This window comes from Kogia breviceps, chromosome 10 (genome assembly GCF_026419965.1).
Source record: "Kogia breviceps isolate mKogBre1 chromosome 10, mKogBre1 haplotype 1, whole genome shotgun sequence".
NCBI lineage: Eukaryota > Metazoa > Chordata > Mammalia > Artiodactyla > Physeteridae > Kogia > Kogia breviceps.
In genome coordinates, this window is record NC_081319.1 from 60,724,759 (window position 1) to 60,744,424 (window position 19,666).

At 45.8% G+C, this 19,666-nt stretch overlaps 1 protein-coding gene across 1 annotated transcript in view; it reads right to left on the reverse strand.

The window, feature by feature from the left end:
* Window positions 1–13,301, reverse strand: part of LOC131764154 (death-inducer obliterator 1-like) — a 30,138-nt gene extending 16,837 nt beyond the window's left edge. The window contains 4 exon segments of the mRNA XM_067043201.1: window positions 1,312–1,507; window positions 2,297–2,584; window positions 12,080–12,591; window positions 13,240–13,301. Of these exon segments, the coding sequence (XP_066899302.1) occupies window positions 1,312–1,507; window positions 2,297–2,584; window positions 12,080–12,589 (994 nt within the window). The 5' untranslated portion in view covers window positions 12,590–12,591; window positions 13,240–13,301.
* Between the last annotated feature and the right edge of the window lie 6,365 nt (window positions 13,302–19,666).

The window sequence follows — 19,666 nt, forward strand, 5'->3', positions numbered from 1 at the left end:
AAGTACACCTCTGGAGGCAAATGGACCCTTCCTTGTTTTGAGTTTCAGCTTCTGAAAACCAAAACCCAATTCATGTTGGACTGGTAATATATGAAAAAAATGGTCACATCATCCCTCAGCATGAACCACGAGAAGGAAACGGGGCCGAGGCTGTGTGTGAGGCAGGCGTTCCAATCTCCTGTCTACGCCAACTGGACTGGCGGGGACTGGCCACCAGACCTGAGACTCAGCTGGAAGTAGAGCTGCTGCTTTCCCTCACCTCCAAAACCCACCAACAGGCACTTTCACCACTTTGACTAGGTTCAACTTTAACAGTTGTCTGTGCCTGCATCATCTGCTACTTCAAGCAACATGAGGGGGCCGGGGGTGTGTTAAGACTCTGGGGCTCATAGCCTGCGGCACCTGCTGACCCCGGCGGGTTAAGCGGCCATTACCTTTGTGCTGTCTTGTGGACGCCTCCAGGTGCACGGCAACGCCCCGACCTTCTTTGACAGAAATCAAAGTGGAAACCCTTCTTACCGATCTTCCAGGTTTACTTCATTAGCTTTCAGAAGGTGAGACTGACTACGTGCACGGTCATGTGCAACGCGCACAAAATCAAAAACATTACTTTACAGCTTCAAATACACCTGAGACTCCTCCACCGTGTGGGAGGCTTACAGCTGCACCTTCAGAAAGAACCCTTGGGACTCGATGTCACCTAAGGGACTCTGCCGCGGGACCGTCTGTGAACAGTGCCATAGGAGATGCAGAGCCCCAGAGGCCACACAAAGGCCAAAGTGCAGGTGAGGTGAGCAGGACCAATCCTGCTAGAAACTTCTACCCACCCCAGCCCCGCTAAAGCACAAGAACTAAGGGCGGCAGCCAGGGTACATCTGAGGGTCTCTGTCAGAAAAAGTACATGTACATGCGAAACCACCCCTGCACTAATTTTCTGAACAGTTGGCTATTTTTTAAAAACCTGTAAAAAGTAAAACACTTAAAACTACGAGAGAATGTCGAATGACCAAGAAAATTCCAGCTATGTGGATAACTTTAAAAAGAGCTGTCAAGGTAAATCCTTATCAGGACAAGTTTTGGTTCTCTCTCCAAATGGGGGGAGGAGAATGTTGAGATGTACAAGGCTGCTTTGTCCCACCCACATTGTTTTGCCACTAAAGATCTGGAAGAGACAGATAAAAACAGTTCATGGAGCTGATAAAACATGTCTCTCCGACATGGAGCTGATAAAAGATGTCTCTCCGACCTCACGATTTCTTTCCTTCCGGAAAGACCGGGAAGCATCCAGAGCTCCCCCCGGGTGATACATACATTTATACAACAGTGGTGGCCAGGGGGCAGCAGTCTTTTCTGGCTTTACTGCATTGTAATTGGGGTCGCTGGCCCAGGATGGCGTGCTGCTCTCACAGGTCAGCTCCTTAGCAAGGACCACGGCCATCTTCTTCACTGTGTTCTTCTTCTTCTCTGGAGCCAGTCTCTTGTGCACAGAAGAGATTTTAACGCCTGCCTGGATAATCAGTAAAGCCCCAATCATTAACAAGGTCAGAAATTAACGTTTGCTCATTTCACTCTGTAGTGAGGGTCACAACGCAATCAGCCCCTGGCCCATCCTAAGCCCAATACACTGCATCTGCTCGGCAGAGGCCTTGGCTACTCCCCCACACCCAGCAGGCACGCATCAACATCCAAGCGATGAGAAGGTCCCTGACAGAATCATCCGCCATCCTAGCATCCTGATGAGGTGCTAGGCCGCCAGCATAACCGAGGGGCCATGGAGTGAGGCAGTGAAGCAAGGAGGAGAGCACAGTGCACTGGGGCCCCGTGTGAGAACATGTCCAAGCAACACGGACAGGCAGGAACTGCAGACACAACAGCACGTAGAGAAAGGACAGGCATACAAATGACATCCCTGTACCTCACCAGGCCCTCAGTGCGGCACCCCCAGAACCCACTTGCCACCCACTGCCTGTGCGTCAACTCCCCACACAGACTCCAACAGGGACCGCTCTCCTCCCAGCGGGGCTGGTGTGTGGGTGGAGAGATATTCCATGCAGCAGCTGGTTCCCATGTTTCTAGCAATTAATCCCTCAGCTAGAGGCAGAGAAGGAAAACATGAGAACACGTGCCTGCTTGTAATTCTGACGAGAACACTGGTGGGCAAGGCGGAGGGCAGTGTGAAGGTGCCTGCATCCCGTCTGGGCCTGTGTGCCCTACACTCCACATCAACCCACTGACGCTGTAACCTCCAGGCACTTTTGGTTACAACTACACAAATGGTTGGTCTCAGTCAACTTACCTGAACGCTACATTTCTGAAGAACGATGTTTTCCGGATTTGTCTTGGGTTTCTCTTTAGGTGGTTTCTTCTCTTTCCCTGCGCTCTGGAAGCGCTTGGTGGCCACGGCGTGTTTCAGGATACGGTCGCTGCGGCAGTAGACAGAGGCGGGCTGCGTCACGCTCGAGCGCCCGGGGCCGATGCATCTGGCGGCACCAGGCGCCTCTATGACCTGCAGGATCACACACAGCTTCAATGTACTCACCCACTTTGGTGCACATGACACTTTGTAACCTAACTCTTTAGAGTTCTGAGATTACTGCTTTTAATCATGTATGAAAAATTATGAATAAAAATGTCCCTTTCTTTATCCAAAACACACAAATCTACCTCCCCTGAGTAAGGCACTCAAGTTCTTAACTGCCCTTCATGCCACGCATGATAGGCAGAACTCTAAGGGGACCCCGGGACGCACGCTGCACACTTCTGAACACAATGGGATTTCACACCACAAGCAGGTTCCCTTATGGGGCAAATGGGCAGGGACTTTACCAACGAAATTAACATCCCAAGTGAGAGGACTCTGGTTTAGTCCAAGGGGTCCAACTTCATCAACTGAAAACCCTGAAAATGGAACTGAGCCTCCAGGAGAGAGAGGATTCCACTGCTGCCTCTGCTGAGAGGGCACCCATGCCTAGGCTCCGCTGGCAAGGTTGTGAAACGACACCTAGGACACCCGATTAAACGTGGGTCTCGACTCAGTTTGGAAGATGGCAGAAGTGTAAGACGTGGAGATCACCTCGCTCCCCACAGATACATCCGAAATATATCTACACGTGGAACTGCTCCTATAGAACACCCACTGAACGCTGGCAGAAGACCTCAGACCTCCCAAAAGGCAAGAAACACCCCACGTACCTGGGTAGGGCAAAAGAAAAAAGAATAAACAGAGACAAAAGAATAGGGACGGGACCTGCACCAGTGGGAGGGAGCTGTGAAGGAGGAAAGGTTTCCACACACCAGGAGCCCCTTCGCTGGTGTAGATTGCGGGTGGCGAATGGGGGAAGCTTCAGAGCCATGGAGGAGAGCGCAGACACAGGGGTGCGGAGGGCAAAGCAGAGAGATTCCCACAGAGGATCGGTGCCCACCTGCACTCAGCAGCCCGAGAGGCTCGTCTGCTCACCCGCCGGGGCGGGCACGGGCTGGGAGCTGAGCCTAGGGCTTCAATGGGATCCCAGGGAGAGGACTGGGGTTGGCAGAGTGAACACAGCCTGAAGGGGTGAGTGCACCACCGCTAGCCGGGAGGGTGTCCGGGAGAAGTCTGCAGCTGCCGAAGAGGCAAGAGACCATTGCTTTGGGGTGCGCAAGGAGAGGGGTTTAAGCGCACCGATTAAAGGAGCTCCAGAGATGGGCACGGAGCTGCCGAAGAGACAGGAGACTTTTTCTTGCCTCTTTGGTTCCTGGTGCAAGAGGAGAGGGGATTAAGCATGCCGTTTAAAGGAGCTCCAGAGAAGGGCGTGAGCTGGGGCTGTCGGCGCGGACACCAGAGATGGGCGTGGGAAACTATGGGTGCTGCTGCCGCCACCATGAGGCCTGTGTGCGAGCACAGGTCACTCTCCACACCGCTCCTTCCGGGAGCCTGTGCAGCCCGCCACTGCCGGGGTCCCGGGATCCAGGGACAGCTTTCCCGGGAGAACGTGCGGCGCGCCTCGGGCCGGGACAGCATGAAGCCGGCCTCTGCCGCCGCAGGCTCGCCACGCATCCGTGCCCCTCCCTCCCCCCGGCCTGTGCCAGAGCCCCCGAATCAGATGCTCCTTTAACCCCGTCCTGTTGAGTGAAGAGCAGAGACCCTCGGGCGACCTACGTGCAGAAGCGGGGCCAACTCCAAAGCTGAACCCCAGGAGCTGTGTGAACAAAGAGGAAAGGGGGAGGTCTCTCCCAGCAGCCTCAGAAGCAGCGGATTAAAGCTCCACAATCAACCTGATGTGCCCTGCATTGGTGGAATACCTGAATAGACAGCGAAATATCCCAAGCTCAGGAGGTGGACTTTGGGAGCAAGATATACTATTCTTTCCCCCCTTTTTTTTCTTTTTGGGAGTGTGTATGTGTGTGCTGCTGTGTGAGATTTTGTCTGTATAGCTTTGCTTTCACCATTTGTCCTAGGGTTAGACTGACCCATTTTTTTTGTTTTTTTAAATAACATTTTTCTTCCTAATAATTATTTTTTATTTTAATAACTATATATTATCCTACTTTATTTTGTCTTCTTCCTTCCTTTCTTCCCTCCTTCTTCCTCTCTTCCTTCTACCCTTCCTTTCTCCCTTCCTTCCTTCCTTCCTCCCTTCTTTCCTCCCTTTCCTCCATTCCTTCCTCCCTTCCTTCTTTCCTCCCTCCCTCCCTTCCTTCCTTCCTTCCTCCCTTGCTTCCTCTCTTCCTTTCTTCCTTGCCTTCTTCTGTCCTTCATTTCTTCCTTCCTTCCCTCCTTCCTTCCTTTCCTTTCCTTTCTATTTTTTCTCCCTTTTATTCTGAGCTGTGTGGATTAAAGGCTCTTGCCTCTCCAGCCAGGCATCAGGGCTGTGTCTCTGAGGTGGGAGAACCAACCTCGGGACACTGGTCCACAAGAGACCTCCCAGCTCCATGCAATATCATCAAATGGTGAAAATCTCCCAGAGATCTCCATCTCAACACCAAGACCCAGCTTCACTCAACGGCCAGCAAGCTACAGTGCTGGACACCCTATGCCCAACAACTAGCAAGACAGGACTACAGCGCCATCCATTAGAAGAGAGCCTGCCAAAAATCATAATAAGGCTACTAACATCCCCAAACACACCACCAGACATGGACCTGCCCACTAGAAAGACAAGATCCAACCTCATCCACCAGAACATAGGCACAAGTCCTCCCAACCAGAAAGCCTACACAACCCACTGAACCAACCTTAGCCACTGGGGACATCTGCCAAAAACAACGGCAACAACGAACCTGCAACCTGCAGAAAGGAGACCCCAAACACAGTAAGATAAGCAAAATGAGAAGACAGAAAAGCACACAGCAGATGAAGGAGCAAGATAAAAACCCACCAGACCTAACAAATGAAGAGGAAATAGACAGGCTACCTGAAAATGAATTCAGAGTAATCATAGTAAAGATGATCCAAAATCTTGGAAATAGAATAGACAAATTGCAAGAAACATTTAACAAGGATGTAGAAGAAATAAAGAGGAAGCAAGCAACAATGACCAACACAATAAATGAAATGAAAAATACTCTAGATGGGATCAATAGCAGAATAACTGAGGCAGAAGGACGGATAAGTGACCTGGAAGATAAAAGAGTGGCAATAACTACTGCAGAGCAGAAGAAAGAAAAAAGAATGAAAAGAACTGAGGACAGTCTCAGAGACCTCCGGGACAACATTAAACGCACCAACATTCGAATTATAGGGGTCCCAGAAGAAGAGAAAAAGAAAGGGACTGAGAAAATATTTGAAGAGATTATAGCTGAAAACTTCCCTAATATAGGAAAGGAAATAGTCAATCAAGTCCAGGAAGCACAGAGAGTCCCATATAGGATAAACCCAAGGATAAACACGCCAAGACACATAATAATCACACTGTCAAAAATTAATACAAAGAAAACATATTAAAAGCAGCAAGGGAAAAACAACAAATAACACACAAGGGAATCCCCATAAGGTTAACATCTGATCTTTCAGCAGAAACTCTACAAGCCAGAAGGGAGTGGCAGGACAAATTTAAAGGGATGAAGGAAAAAAACCTACAACCAAGATGACTCTACCCAGCAAGGATCTCATTCAGATTTGATGGAGAAATTAAAACCTTTACAGACAAGCAAAAGCTGAGACAGTTCAGCACCACCAAACCAGCTTTACAACAAATGCTAAAGGAACTTCTCTAGGCAAGAAACACAAAAGAAGGAAAAGAACTACAAGAACAAACCCCAAACAATTAACTAAATGGTAACAGGAGCGTACATGTTGATAATTACCTTAAATGTAAATGGATTAAATGCTCCCACCAAAAGACACAGACTGGCTGAATGGATACAAAAACAGGACTCATATATATGCTGTCTACAAGAGACCCACTTCAGACCTAGGGACACTTACAGGCTGAAAGTGAGGGGATGGAAAAAGATATTCCATGCAAATGGAAATCAGAAGAAAGCTGGACTAGCAATTCTCATATCAGACAAAATAGACCTTAAAATAAAAACTATTACAAAAGACAAAGAAGGACACTACATAATGATCAAGGGATCGATCCATGAAGAAGATATAACAATTGTAAATACTTATGCACCCAACATAGGAGCACCTCAATACATAAGGCAAATACTAACAGTCATAAAAGGGGAAAGCGACAGTAACACAATCAGAGTAGGGGACGTTAACACCCCACTTTCACCAATGGACAGATCATCCGAAATGAAAATAAATAAGGAAACACAAGCTTTAACTGATACATTACACAAGATGCACTTAATTGATATTTATAGGACATTCCATCCAAAAACAACAGAATACACATTTTTCTCAAGTGCTCATGGAACGTTCTCCAGGATAGATCATATCTTGGGTCACAAATCTAGCCTTGGCAAATTTAAGAAAATTGAAATCGTATCAAGTATCTTTTCTGACCACAACGCTATGAGACTACATATCAATTACAGGAAAAGATCTGTAAAAAATACAGACACATGGAGGCTAAACAATACACTACTTAATAACAAAGTGATCACTGAAGAAATCCAAGAGGTTATCAAAAAATACTTAGAAACAAATGACAATGGAACCACGACGACCCAAAACCTATGGGATATAGCAAAAACAGTTCTAAGAGGGAAGTTTATAGCAATACAATCCCACCTTAAGAAACAGGAAACATCTCGAATAAACAACCTAACTTTGCACCTAAACCAGTTAGAGAAAGAAGAACAAAAAAAACCCAAAGTTAGCAGAAGGAAAGAAATCATAAAGATCAGATCAGAAACAAAAGAAAAAGAAATGAAGGAAACAATAGCAAAGATCAATCAAACTAAAAGCTGGTTCTTTGAGAAGATAAATAAAATTGATAAACCATTAGCCAGACTCATCAAGAAAAAAAAGGGAGAAGACTCAAATCAATAGAATCAGAAATGAAGAAGGAGACATAACAACTGACACTGCAGAAATACGAAAGATTATTAGAGATTACTACAAGCAACTCTATGCCAATAAAAAGGACAACCTGGAAGAAACAGACAAATTCTTAGAAATGCACAAGCTGCCGAGACTGAACCAGGAAGAAATAGAAAATATGAACAGACCAATCACAAGCACTGAAATAGAAACTGTGATTAAAAATCTTCCAACAAACAAAAGCCCAGGACCAGATGGCTTCACAGGAGCATTCTAACAAACATTTAGAAAAGAGCTAAAACCTATCCTTCTCAAACTCTTCCAAAAGATAGCAGAGGGAGGAACACTCCCAAACTCATTCTATGAGGCCAACATCACCCTGATACCAAAACCAGACAAAGCCGTCACAAAGAAAGAAAACTACAGGCCAGTATCACTGATGAACATAGATGCAAAAATCCTCAACAAAATACTAGCAAACAGAATCCAACAGCACATTAAAAGCATCATACACCATGATCAAGTGGGGTTTATTCCAGGAATGCAAGGATTCTTCAATATACGCAAAATCAATCAACGTGATACACCATATCAACAAACTGAAGGAGAAAAACCATATGATCATCTCAATAGATGCAGAGAAAGTTTTTGACAAGGTTCAACACCCATTTATGATAAAAGCCCTGCAGAAAGTAGGCATAGAGGGAACTTTCCTCAACATAATAAAGGCCATATATGACAAACCCACAGCCAGCATTGTTCTCAATTGTGAAAAACTGAAACCATTTCCACTAAGATCAGGAACAAGACAAGGTTGCCCACTCTCACCACTCTTATTCAACCTAGTTTTGGAAGTTCCAGCCACAGCAATCAGAGAAGGAAAAGAAATAAAAGGAATCCAAATAGGAAAAGAAGAAGTAAAGCTGTCACTGTCTGCAGATGACATGATACTATACATAGAGAATCCTAAGGATGCTACCAGAAAATTACTAGAGCTAATCAATGAATTTGGTAAAGTAGCAGGACACAAAATTAATGCACAGAAATCTCTGGCATTCTTATACACTAATGATGAAAAATCTGAGAGTGAAATTTAAAAAACACTCCCATTTACCATTGCAACAAAAAGCATAAAATATCTAGGAATAAACCTACCTAAGGAGACAGGAGACTTGTATGCAGAAAACTGTAAGACACTGATGAAAGACATTAAAGATGATACAAATAGGTGGAGAAATATACCATGTTCTTGGATTGGAAGAATCAACATTGTGAAAATGACTCTACTACCCAAAGCAATCTACAGATTCAATGCAATCCCTATCAAATTACCACTGGCACTTTTCACAGAACTAGAACAAAAAATTTCACAATTTGTATGGAAATACAAAAGTCCCCGAATAGCCAAAGCAATATTGAGAACGAAAAATGGAGCTGGAGGAATCAGGCTCCCTGACTTCAGAATCTACTACAAGGCTACAGTAATCAAGACAGTATGGTACTGGCACAAAAACAGAAATATAGATCAATGGAACAGGATAGAAAGCCCAGAGATAAACCCACACACATATGGTCACATTATCTTTGATAAAGGAGGGGAAGGATATACAGTGGAGAAAAGACAGCCTCTTCAATAAGTGGTACTGGGAAACCTGGACAGGTACATGTAAAAGTATGAAATTAGAACACTCCCTAACACCACACACAAAAAATAAACTCAAAATGGGTTAAAGACGTAAATGTAAGGCCAGACACTATCAAACTCTTAGAGGAAAACATAGGCAGAACACTCTATGACATAAATCACAGTAAGATCCTTTTTGACCCACCTCCTAGAGAAATGGAAATAAAAACAAAAATAAACAAATGGGACCTAATGAAACTTAAAAGCTTTTGCACAGCAACGGATACCATAAACATGACCAAAAGACAACCCTCAGAATGGGAGAAAATATTTGCTAATGAAGCAACTGACAAAGGATTAATCTCCAAAATTTGTAAGCAACTCAGGCAGCTCAATAACAAAAAAACCCAAACAACCCAATCCAAAAATGGGCAGACGAACTAAATAGACATTTCTCCAAAGAAGATATACAGATTGCTAACAAACACATGAAAGAATGCTCAACATCATTAATCATTAGAGAGATGCAAATCAAAACTACAATGAGATATCATCTCACACCGGTCAGAATGGTCATCATCAAAAACTCTAGAGACAATAAATGCTGGAGAGGGTGTGGAGAAAGGGGAACACTCTTGCACTGCTGGTGGGAATGTAAATTGATAGAGCCACTATGAGAACAGTATGGAGGTTCCTTAAAAAACTACAGCTAGAACTACCTTACGACCCCGCAGTCCCACTACTGGGCATACACCCTGAAAAAACCATAATTCAAAAAGAGTCATGTACCAAAATGTTCATTGCAGCTCTATTTACAATAGCCAGGACATGGAAGCAACCTAAATATCCATCAACAGATGAATGGATAAAGAAGATGTGGCACATATATACAATGGAATATTACTCAGCCATAAAAAAGAAATGAAACTGAGTTATTTGTAATGAGTTGGATAGACCTGCAGTCTGTCATACAAAGTGAAGTAAGTCAGAAGGTGAAAAACAAATACCGTATGCTAACACATATATATGGAATCTAAGAAAAAAATGTCATGAAGAGATTAGTGGTAGGATGGGAATAAAACACAGATCTACTAGAGCATGGACTTGAGGATATGGGGAGGGGGAAGGGTAAGGTGTGATGAAGTAAGGGAGTGGCATGGACATATATACACTACCACATGTAAAATAGATGGCTAGTGGGAAGCAGCTGCATAGCACAGGGAGTTCACTTCTGTGCTTTGTGACCACCTAGAGGGGTGGGATAGGGAGGGTGGGAGGGAGGGTGATGCAAGAGGGAAGAGATATGGGAACATATGTATATGTATGACTGATTCACTTTGTGGTAAAGCAGAAACTAACACACCATTGTAAAACAGTTTTACTCCAGTAAAGATGTTAAAAACAAAACAAAACACAACAAAAAGAAAACAAAAAAAACGTGGGTCTCAGAAACAACAGGTAACATTTTGGTATTACCATGCCACAAAAATTGCCCGGGACATATTTTACATGCTAAATCAAATTAGAGCTTTTGGAAGTGGATCTTTCCCCAGCTGAGCCTCTGATGGGACCTCAGCCCCCACCAACACCTAGAGGGCAGTCTTGTAAGACCCAGAACAGAGAGTGCCCAGCTAAGCCAGGCCCGGATTTCTGAGCTAATAAGTGTGTGTTGTTTAAGCTGCTAAACAAGTCTGTGGTTGCCTGCCATGCAGTAAGAACCTGGTTCACTACAAGGGCTACACACAGCTGTCCATGATCTCTAGAGAATGTTTTGATGGTCGAGACTAATAACATATGTGAACATACCCCTCGAATGTACTTAAGCAAAATCTTATATCTCAAATTATGCACTTAAGGGCTTCCCTGGTGGCACAGTGGTTGAGAGTCCGCCTGCCGATGCAGGGGACACGGGTTCGTGCCCTGGCCCGGGAAGATCCCACATGACGCGGAGCGTCTAGGCCCATGAGCCATGGCCACTGAGCCTGCGCTCCGCAACGGGAGAGACCACAGCAGTGAGAGGCCCGTGTACCGCAAAAAAAAAAAAAAAAAAAAAAAAAAAAAAATATATATATATATATATATATATATATACACATATACATATAATTATGCACTTAATTGTATTTCCTCCGCAGAATCCAAGGTTTACTCAGAGAAATACTTAAGTTTATGTGTAGTCTCAAATCCATCATCAATAACATGACGTTTCCTACTGACTTACATTTCCATTAATTCTTCTTCCTTACCAGTTATCATACTTCCACTCAGTGCCTCCTCATACCCCCACGGCAGGTAAAATTTAAACGGTCCAGCCCGCGAGGCTACCTCAGTGCAAGGGAGAGATGGTGGGGAGCTATGACACGGCCACGGCAAAGCCATCTGCATGCCCAACACTGGCTAGAGAACGGGCTGTGGGGGCAGCATGGGCCCCAATTCAAGGAAGGCCTGGGGTGAAAACGTGCTCTGAGTAGGACAATCATGAGAGCCTGAGGCAGCTCTCAAGATGCACGGAAACCATGACAAAGAATCATGGCCCTTGGGCAGGGGACACGAGTGACCAGAGCTGGGAAAGGAGAAAATCGAGCTGCATGAGCACTGGTGAGCGGGAGAACACCATCACAGAGGGCACGCCAGCCGCAGCTGTCTTGTCACCCTGGGGAGCTGTGCGGTCACCACCGCTGGCCTTGGCACCTTACTGCGAGGCAGGGACAAGACCACGGGTTCTCTCAAGGCAGTGACGGATAATATAGGTGCACGCGTGCCCCCGTGACTCAAAAATAATTTTGTTTGCTCACATATGTACTTCAAACTCAGGATCCATTCATGAGAAAACTTACGGGAAGACTTTAAAAAGTGAGCCCACTGATGGAAAATGTTAAGTCAATAATAACAGCATAAGAGATAGATATGATTAACAAACACAGAGAAAGAAGAGATAGGCCTGCCAGCCTCGAGCAGGCGCATGGACCTGGGAGCTGGCGGAGCCCAGCCCCACGCACAATGCCACTCCTGGGAAAAGCTCACTTATCTCAGAAGACAAACGCTTCTGTCTTGAGGTTTCTGCCAACGGCCGATGACGGCTCCACACTCACCTCTACCGCTGACCCGTCACTGTCACTATCGGAGGTGTCATCCTCGTCACCACGCCCTCTGGCCTTTGCCCAGGAGGCCGTTCGTTCCTTAGCACCCGTGGAACCAGACCCGGGACCGCTCGTCCCGTCTGAGGTGCTTTCCACGCTCCCCTCATCTGTCACCGGACAGGACGCCGGCTCCGCCCAGTCCTCTAGGGACACGGGGATACCCCTCCGGCCCCGGCACCGTACCGTGGTCAGGGACTCCTCCACCCACTCAGTCCGCTTCGGCTGCCTTCGCGACGGGCTCTGCTGCTGCCGGGGCAGCGGCTCCAGGGCATCCACCTCCACATCCCCGGCGCCCTCGCGCTTCGCGATGGTGGTCCTCTGCAACACCTGCGTCTTCCTGAACTCTTTCCTGGTGGGCTTGATGGCCTTGGGTGCGTCCTCACCACTCGGGTCACCCTTCTCGTCCATACCTAACAGGGAAATGCAACCAAACCACGCCAGGCATCAGCCAGGGCCACGGTCCAGGCCCACGACCGGCACCCACCAGCCACGAGAGCGCACGAGAAGGGCCACCACCCGCATGGAGGAAACCCAGACACGGTGAGTTGCAACAATTCTCCACCTACAAAAACTGAAGGTGTTTCCTAAAGTGCGCTGACAGGATTCAAAGGGATTCTTGAAGAAAACTGTAACAGTTTTGTATCTAACGTTCAGTAGGAAAACACAGCTAGCAAACCAAATCTGTGAATTTGTCAACTGCTGAGGACAAGGATTTGTACAAGAGGTAGCGTGGAAAGAGGAAGTGAGCGGCAGCGTGGACAGGACAGGACAGGGTGGCGGGGGCCTTGGGCTCTCCCCGCAGAGCTCGGTGGACAGAGCGCCGTGCTGGCTCTGGGCCTAGTGCTTGGAAGCCCCGAGCTGCGTGTGAGACGTCTGACCACGCTCCTGCAGGGATCATGTGGAGATGGGGGGTTCGGACCCTGAACACCCACACCCAGCCCCCGCTGAACCCTGCCCAGATTCCCAAGCCACGACCGTGTTGACACAAGATGGGCCCATCCAGCTCTGCGTGCAGGGTCTGCAGCAGCAGACGATTGGGACACTGAGAAAATACTGACCACACAGCACCTTTGGTGTATATTTCTTCTCTCCTCTTTCTAACAGACTGTTTAAAGGGTCGTGTTTGTGAAAACTTCACTCCTGTTTAAAATGAAAAAGCCTGAAAAAGGTAGTATATATGTTGAGAATTTGTTTCCAAGCTGTGCAGGCTTCAATTACATTTAAATGCTAACGATGACTCAGGTTTTATGCCATGTTCCATCCCAGGGGAAGGACTAGTACAGAATGAGAACCTTCAAACAGAAAATACACAAAATTCAAAATCACACACAACTGAATTCTCTTTTTGGTTCCCACTAAGTTTGGTTCCCACCTCCCATTTCCATGTCCAGCTCTGCAACTCCCCGACCCTGGGCCTAGGCCCACACTCTCCCAGGCCACTTGGAAGCTTGCAGGAGTAGCTGTGACATCAGCACCTGTGCCACAAAGGACCACGCCACTGTCCTGGTCACCCAAGGCTTTCTGCAGGAAGGACTCTCCTCTACAAAATACAGTTCTCACCAGAGAGAATATACAACGTCATCGTAAATGCACTCAAAAACCCAACCATGTAACAATAAACGAGTGTTCTGAATCAAATTCTTAACACACAATTAGACATTCTTCAAGAAATCTTGGGCTAAAGCTTAAACCATTTCAAACAAATACTAACATTACATCAGTTTCTTTACATATAATGCCGCTTTTGAAATAGAAAACATGACATCAAAACTTAAACTTGTGTTGCTGGCCTTTAACACTGTTGCCATGTTACCTGCCCCACACAGAATCTTGGGCGCTTCTTCCAACTTCCTAAAAACAACCAAAACCTGGCCGATGCAACTGCGGGTCCAAGGGAAGCACCAAGCCCCGAACCACTCTGCTGCTGCTGGTCACTATTCACAGATGACAATGCAGATTATCTCGAGACTGTCACCACGGAGTAAGCTCCTAAAAGAAAACAACAAAACAGTTTAAAGATTTAAAGCAACTATAACTAAAATCATGTTTAAGAGAAAAAAGGCATGAAGCTTTCCAAACAGCCTCTTATTTGAATGTCCATTACGTGACCTACAAAGACTATTCGGCGACTCGACAAACAAAATCCACAAAAAAAGTGCCCCGCTTCCTGAAGGACTTTGAAAGAAGGGAAGATACTTCCACTACACTCTGAAAGCAGGGGGCTGCACAGGCCACGCCTGGTGCACTGGTGGGGAGGAAGCTGGTGGGCGGTGGGCAGAGGCCTCAGTGGGAAGGAGGGTTTCTAAACTGATCACTGGTACCAGCTGCTTTCCAATTACAATCCTACTCTTGAGATGGACCCAGGTCAATAAAACACCAGACACAGAGAGAAAGGAACAAACCATGAAAAGATGAACAAAAATATTACACATGAAAGTCATTATTTAGAAACTCTTTTTTTTTAAATCTATTTAATTTTTGGCTGCGTTGGTCTTTGTTGCTGTGCATGGGTTTTCTCTAGTTGCAGCGAGCAGGGGGCTTCCCATTGTGGTGGCTTCTCTTGTTGTGGAGCACGGGCTCTAGGCACATGGCTTCAGTAGTTGTGGCACGCGGGCTCAGTAGCTGTGGCTCATGGGCCCTAGAGCACAGGCTCAGTAGTTGTCGCACATGGGTTTAGTTGCTCCGCTGCATGTGGGATCTTACGTTCCCTGACCAGGGATCGAACCCGTGTCCCCTGCCTTGGCAGGCGGATTCTTCACCTCTGTGCCACAAGGGAAGCCCTAGAACACTATACCTATGTCATCCTTTTAGTTAAAAATCTAGGAAATAGAATCTAGGAAGATGGCAGAAGAGTAAGATGCGGGGATCAACTTCCTCCTCACAGATACATCAGAAATACATCTACACGTGGAACTTCTCCTATAGAACACCCACCGAACGCTGGCAGAACACCTCAGACCTCCCCAAAGGCAAGAAACTGCCCACATACCTGGGTAGGGCAAAAGAAAAAAGAATAAACAGAGACAAAAGAATAGGGACGGGACCTGCACCAGTGGGAGGGAGTCGTGAAGGAGGAAAGGTTTCCACACACTAGGAGCCCCTTCGCAGGCGGAGACTGCCGGTGGCAGAAGGGGAAGCTTCAAAGCCACGGAGGAGAGCGCAGCAACAGGGTGCAGAGGGCAAAGCGGAGAGATTCCGCAGAGGATCCGTGCCGACCAGCACTCACCAGCCCGAGAGGCTTGTCTGCTCACCCGCCGGGGGGGCGGGGCTGGGAATTGAGCCTCGGGTGGATCCCAGGGAAAGGTCTGGAGTTGGCAGAGTGAAAACAGCCTGAAGGGATTAGTGCACCACGGCTGGCCGGGAGGGAATCCAGTTGAAGTCTGGAGCTGCCAAAGAGGCAAGAGACCTTTTCTTCACTCTTTGCCTCCTGGTGCGGGAGGAGAGGGGTTTAAGAGAGCCACTTAAAGGAGCTCCAGAAACGGGCGCGGAGCTACCGAAGAGACAAGAGACGTTTTCTTGCCTTTTCGCTTCCTGGGGTGCGAGGAGACGGGATTAAGGGCACCGTGTAAAGGAGCTCCAGAAAGGGGCGCGAGCCGCGGCTGTCGGCACGGACAACAGAGACGGGTGTGGGACGCTAGGGTTGCTACTGCCGCCACCAAGAGGCCTGTGTGCGAGCACAGGTCACTCTCCACACTGCCCCTCCTGGAAGCCTGTGCAGCCCAACACTGCCGGGGTCCCGGGATCCAGGGACAGCTTCCCCGGGAAAACGCACGGTGCGCCTCGGGCCGGTGCTGCGTCACGCCAGCCTCTGACGTCGTAGGCTCGCCACGCGTCCGGGCCCCTCCCTCCCCTGGCCTGAGTGAGCTACAGCCCCCGAATCAGCTGCTCCTTTAACCCCGTCCTGTCTGAGCAAAGGGCAGACGTCCTCCGACGACCTACACGCAGAGGCGGGGCCAAGTCTAAAGCTGAACCCCAGGAGCTGTGCGAACAAAGAGAGGGGGAGGTCTCTTCCAGCAGCCTCAGAAGCAGCAGATTAAAGCTCCACAGTCAACTTGAAGTGCCCTGCATCTGTGGAAAACCTGAATAGACAGAGAAATATCCCAAGTTGAGGAGGTGGACTTTGGGAGCAAGATATACTATTATTTTCCCCTTTTTTCTTTTTGTGAGTGTGTATGTGGGTGCTGCTGTGTGAGATTTTGTCTGTATAGCTTTGCTTTCACCATTTGTCCTAGGGTTAGACTGACCCATTTTTTTGGGGGGGGGGTTCTTTAATAGAAATTTTTCTTCTTAATAATTATTTTTATTTTAATAACTATATTTTATCCTACTTTATTTTGTCTTCTCCCTTTCTTTCTTCCTTTCTTCCCTCCTTTCTTTACTACTTCCCTCCTTCCTTCCTTCCTTTCTTTCCTTTCTGTTTTTTTCTCCCTTTTATTCTGAGCTGTGTGGATTAAAGGCTCTTGGCACTCCAGCCAGGTGTCAAGGCTGTGTCTCTGAGGTGGGAGAACCAACCTCAGGACACTGGTCCACAACAGACCTCCCAGCTCCACGTAATATCAAACGGCAACAATCTCCCAGAGACCTCCATCTCAACACCAAGACCCAGCTTCACTCAAGGACAGCAACGAACAGTGCTGGACACCCTATGCCCAACAAAGAGCAAGACACGTCCACAGCCCCATCCATTAGCAGAGAGGCTGCCTAAAATCATAATAAGCCTACCAACATCCCAATACACACCACTAGACGTGGACCTGCCCACCAGAAAGACAAGATCCAGCCTCATCCACCAGAACAGAGGCACTAGTCCTCCCAACCAGGAAACCTGTTCAAACCACTGAAACAACCTCAGCCACTGGGGACAGCCACCAGAAACAGAGGGAACTATGAACCTGCAGCCTGCAAAAAGGAGACCCCAAACACAGTAAGATAAGCAAAATGAGAAGACAGAAAAACACACTGATGAAGGAGCAAGATAAAAACACACCAGACCTAACAAATGAAGAGGTAATAGCCAGTCTACCTGAAAAAGAATTCAGAATAATGATAGTAAAGATGATTCAAAATCTTGGAAATAGAATAGACAAATTGCAAGAAACAGTTAACAAGGACCTAGAAGAAATAAATAGGAAGCAAGTAACGATGAGCAACACAATAAATGAAATGAAAAATACTCTAGATGGGATCAATAGCAGAATAACTGAGGCAGAAGGACGGATAAGTGACCTGGAAGATAAAAGAGTGGCAATAACTACTGCAGAGCAGAAGAAAGAAAAAAGAATGAAAAGAACTGAGGACAGTCTCAGAGACCTCTGGGATAACATTAAACGCACCAACATTTGAATTAAAGGGGTCCCAGAAGAAGAAGAGAAAAAGAAAGGGACTGAGAAAATATTTGAAGAGATTATAGTTGAAAACTTCCTTAATATAGGAAAGGAAATAGTCAATCAAATCCAGGAAGCGCAGAGAGTCCCATACAGGATAAATCCAAGGATAGATACGCCAAGACACATAATAATCAAAATGTCAAAAATTAAATACAAAGGAAACATATTAAAAGCAGCAAGGGAAAAACAACAAATAACACACAAGGGAATCCCCATAAGGTTAACATCTGATCTTTCAGCAGAAACTCTACAAGCCAGAAGGGAGTGGCAGGGCATATTTAAAGGGATGAAGGAAAAAAACCCACAACCAAGATGACTCTACCCAGCAAGGATCTCATTCAGATTTGATGGAGAAATTAAAACCTTTACAGACAAGCAAAAGCTGAGACAGTTCAGCACCACCAAACCAGCTTTACAACAAATGATAAAGGAACTTCTCTAGGCAAGAAACACAAGAGAAGGAAAAGACCTACAAGAACAAACCCCAAACAATTAACTAAATGGTAACAGGAGCGTACATGTCGATAATTACCTTAAATGTAAATGGATTAAATGCTCCCACCAAAAGACACAGACTGGCTGAATGGATACAAAAACAAGACTCATATATATGCTGTCTACAAGAGACCCACTTCAGACCTAGGGACACTTACAGGCTGAAAGTGAGGGGATGGAAAAAGATATTCCATGCAAATGGAAATCAAAAGAAAGCTGGACTAGCAATTCTCATATCAGACAAAATAGACTTTAAAATAAAAACTATTACAAGAGACAAAGAAGGACACTACCTAATGATCAAGGGATCGATCCATGAAAAAGATATAACAATTGTAAATACTTATGCACCCAACATAGGAGCACCTCAATACATAAGGCAAATACTAACAGCCATAAAAGGAGAAATCGACAGTAACACAATCACAGTAGGTGATTTTAACACCCCACTGTCACCAATGGACAGATCATCCAAAATGAAAATAAATAAGGAAACACAAGCTTTAAATGATACATTGCAAAAGATGGATTTACTTGATATTTATAGGGCATTCCACCCAAAAACAACAGAATACACATTTTTCTCAAGTGCTCATGGAATATTCAACAGGAGAGATCATATCTTGGGTCACAAATGTAGCCTTGGCAAAATTAAGAAAATTGAAATCGTATCAAGTATCTTTTCTGACCACAACAATATGAGACTAGATATCAATTACAGGAAAAGATCTGTAAAAAATACAAACACATGGAGGCTAAACAATACACTACTTAACAATGACCTGATCACTGAAGAAATCAAAGAGGAAATCAAAAAGTACTTAGAAACAAATGACAATGGAGACACAACGACCCAAAACCTATGGGATACAGCAAAAGCAGTTCTAAGAGGGAAGTTTATAGCAATACAATCCCACCTTAAGAAACAGGAAACATTTCGAAAAAACAACCTAACTTTGCACCTAAAGCAATTAGAAAAGGAAGAACAAAAAACCCCCAAATTTAGCAGAAGGAAAGAAATCATAAAGATCAGAGATCAGAAATAAATGAAAAAGAAATGAAGGAAACAATAGCAAAGATCAATAAAACTAAAAGCTGGTTCTTTGAGAAGATAAATAAAATTGATAAACCGTTAGCCAGACTCATCAAGAAAACAAGGGAGAAGACTCAAATCAATAGAATTAGAAATGAAAAAGGAGATGTAACTACTGACACTGCAGAAATTCAAAAGATTATTAGAGATTACTACAAGCAACTCTATGCCAATAAAATGGACAACCTGGAAGAAATGAACAAATTCTTAGAAATGCACAAGCTGCCGAGACTGAACCAGGAAGAAATAGAAAATATGAACAGACCAATCACAAGCACTGAAATGGAAACTGTGATTCAAAATCTTCCAACAAACAAAAGCCCAGGACCAGATGGCTTCACAGGAGCATTCTAACAAACATTTAGAGAAGAGCTAAAACCTATCCTTCTCAAACTCTTCCAAAAGATAGCAGAGGGAGGAACACTCCCAAACTCATTCTATGAGGCCACCATCACCCGGATACCAAAACCAGAAAAAGATGTCACAAACAAAGAAAACAACAGGCCAAAA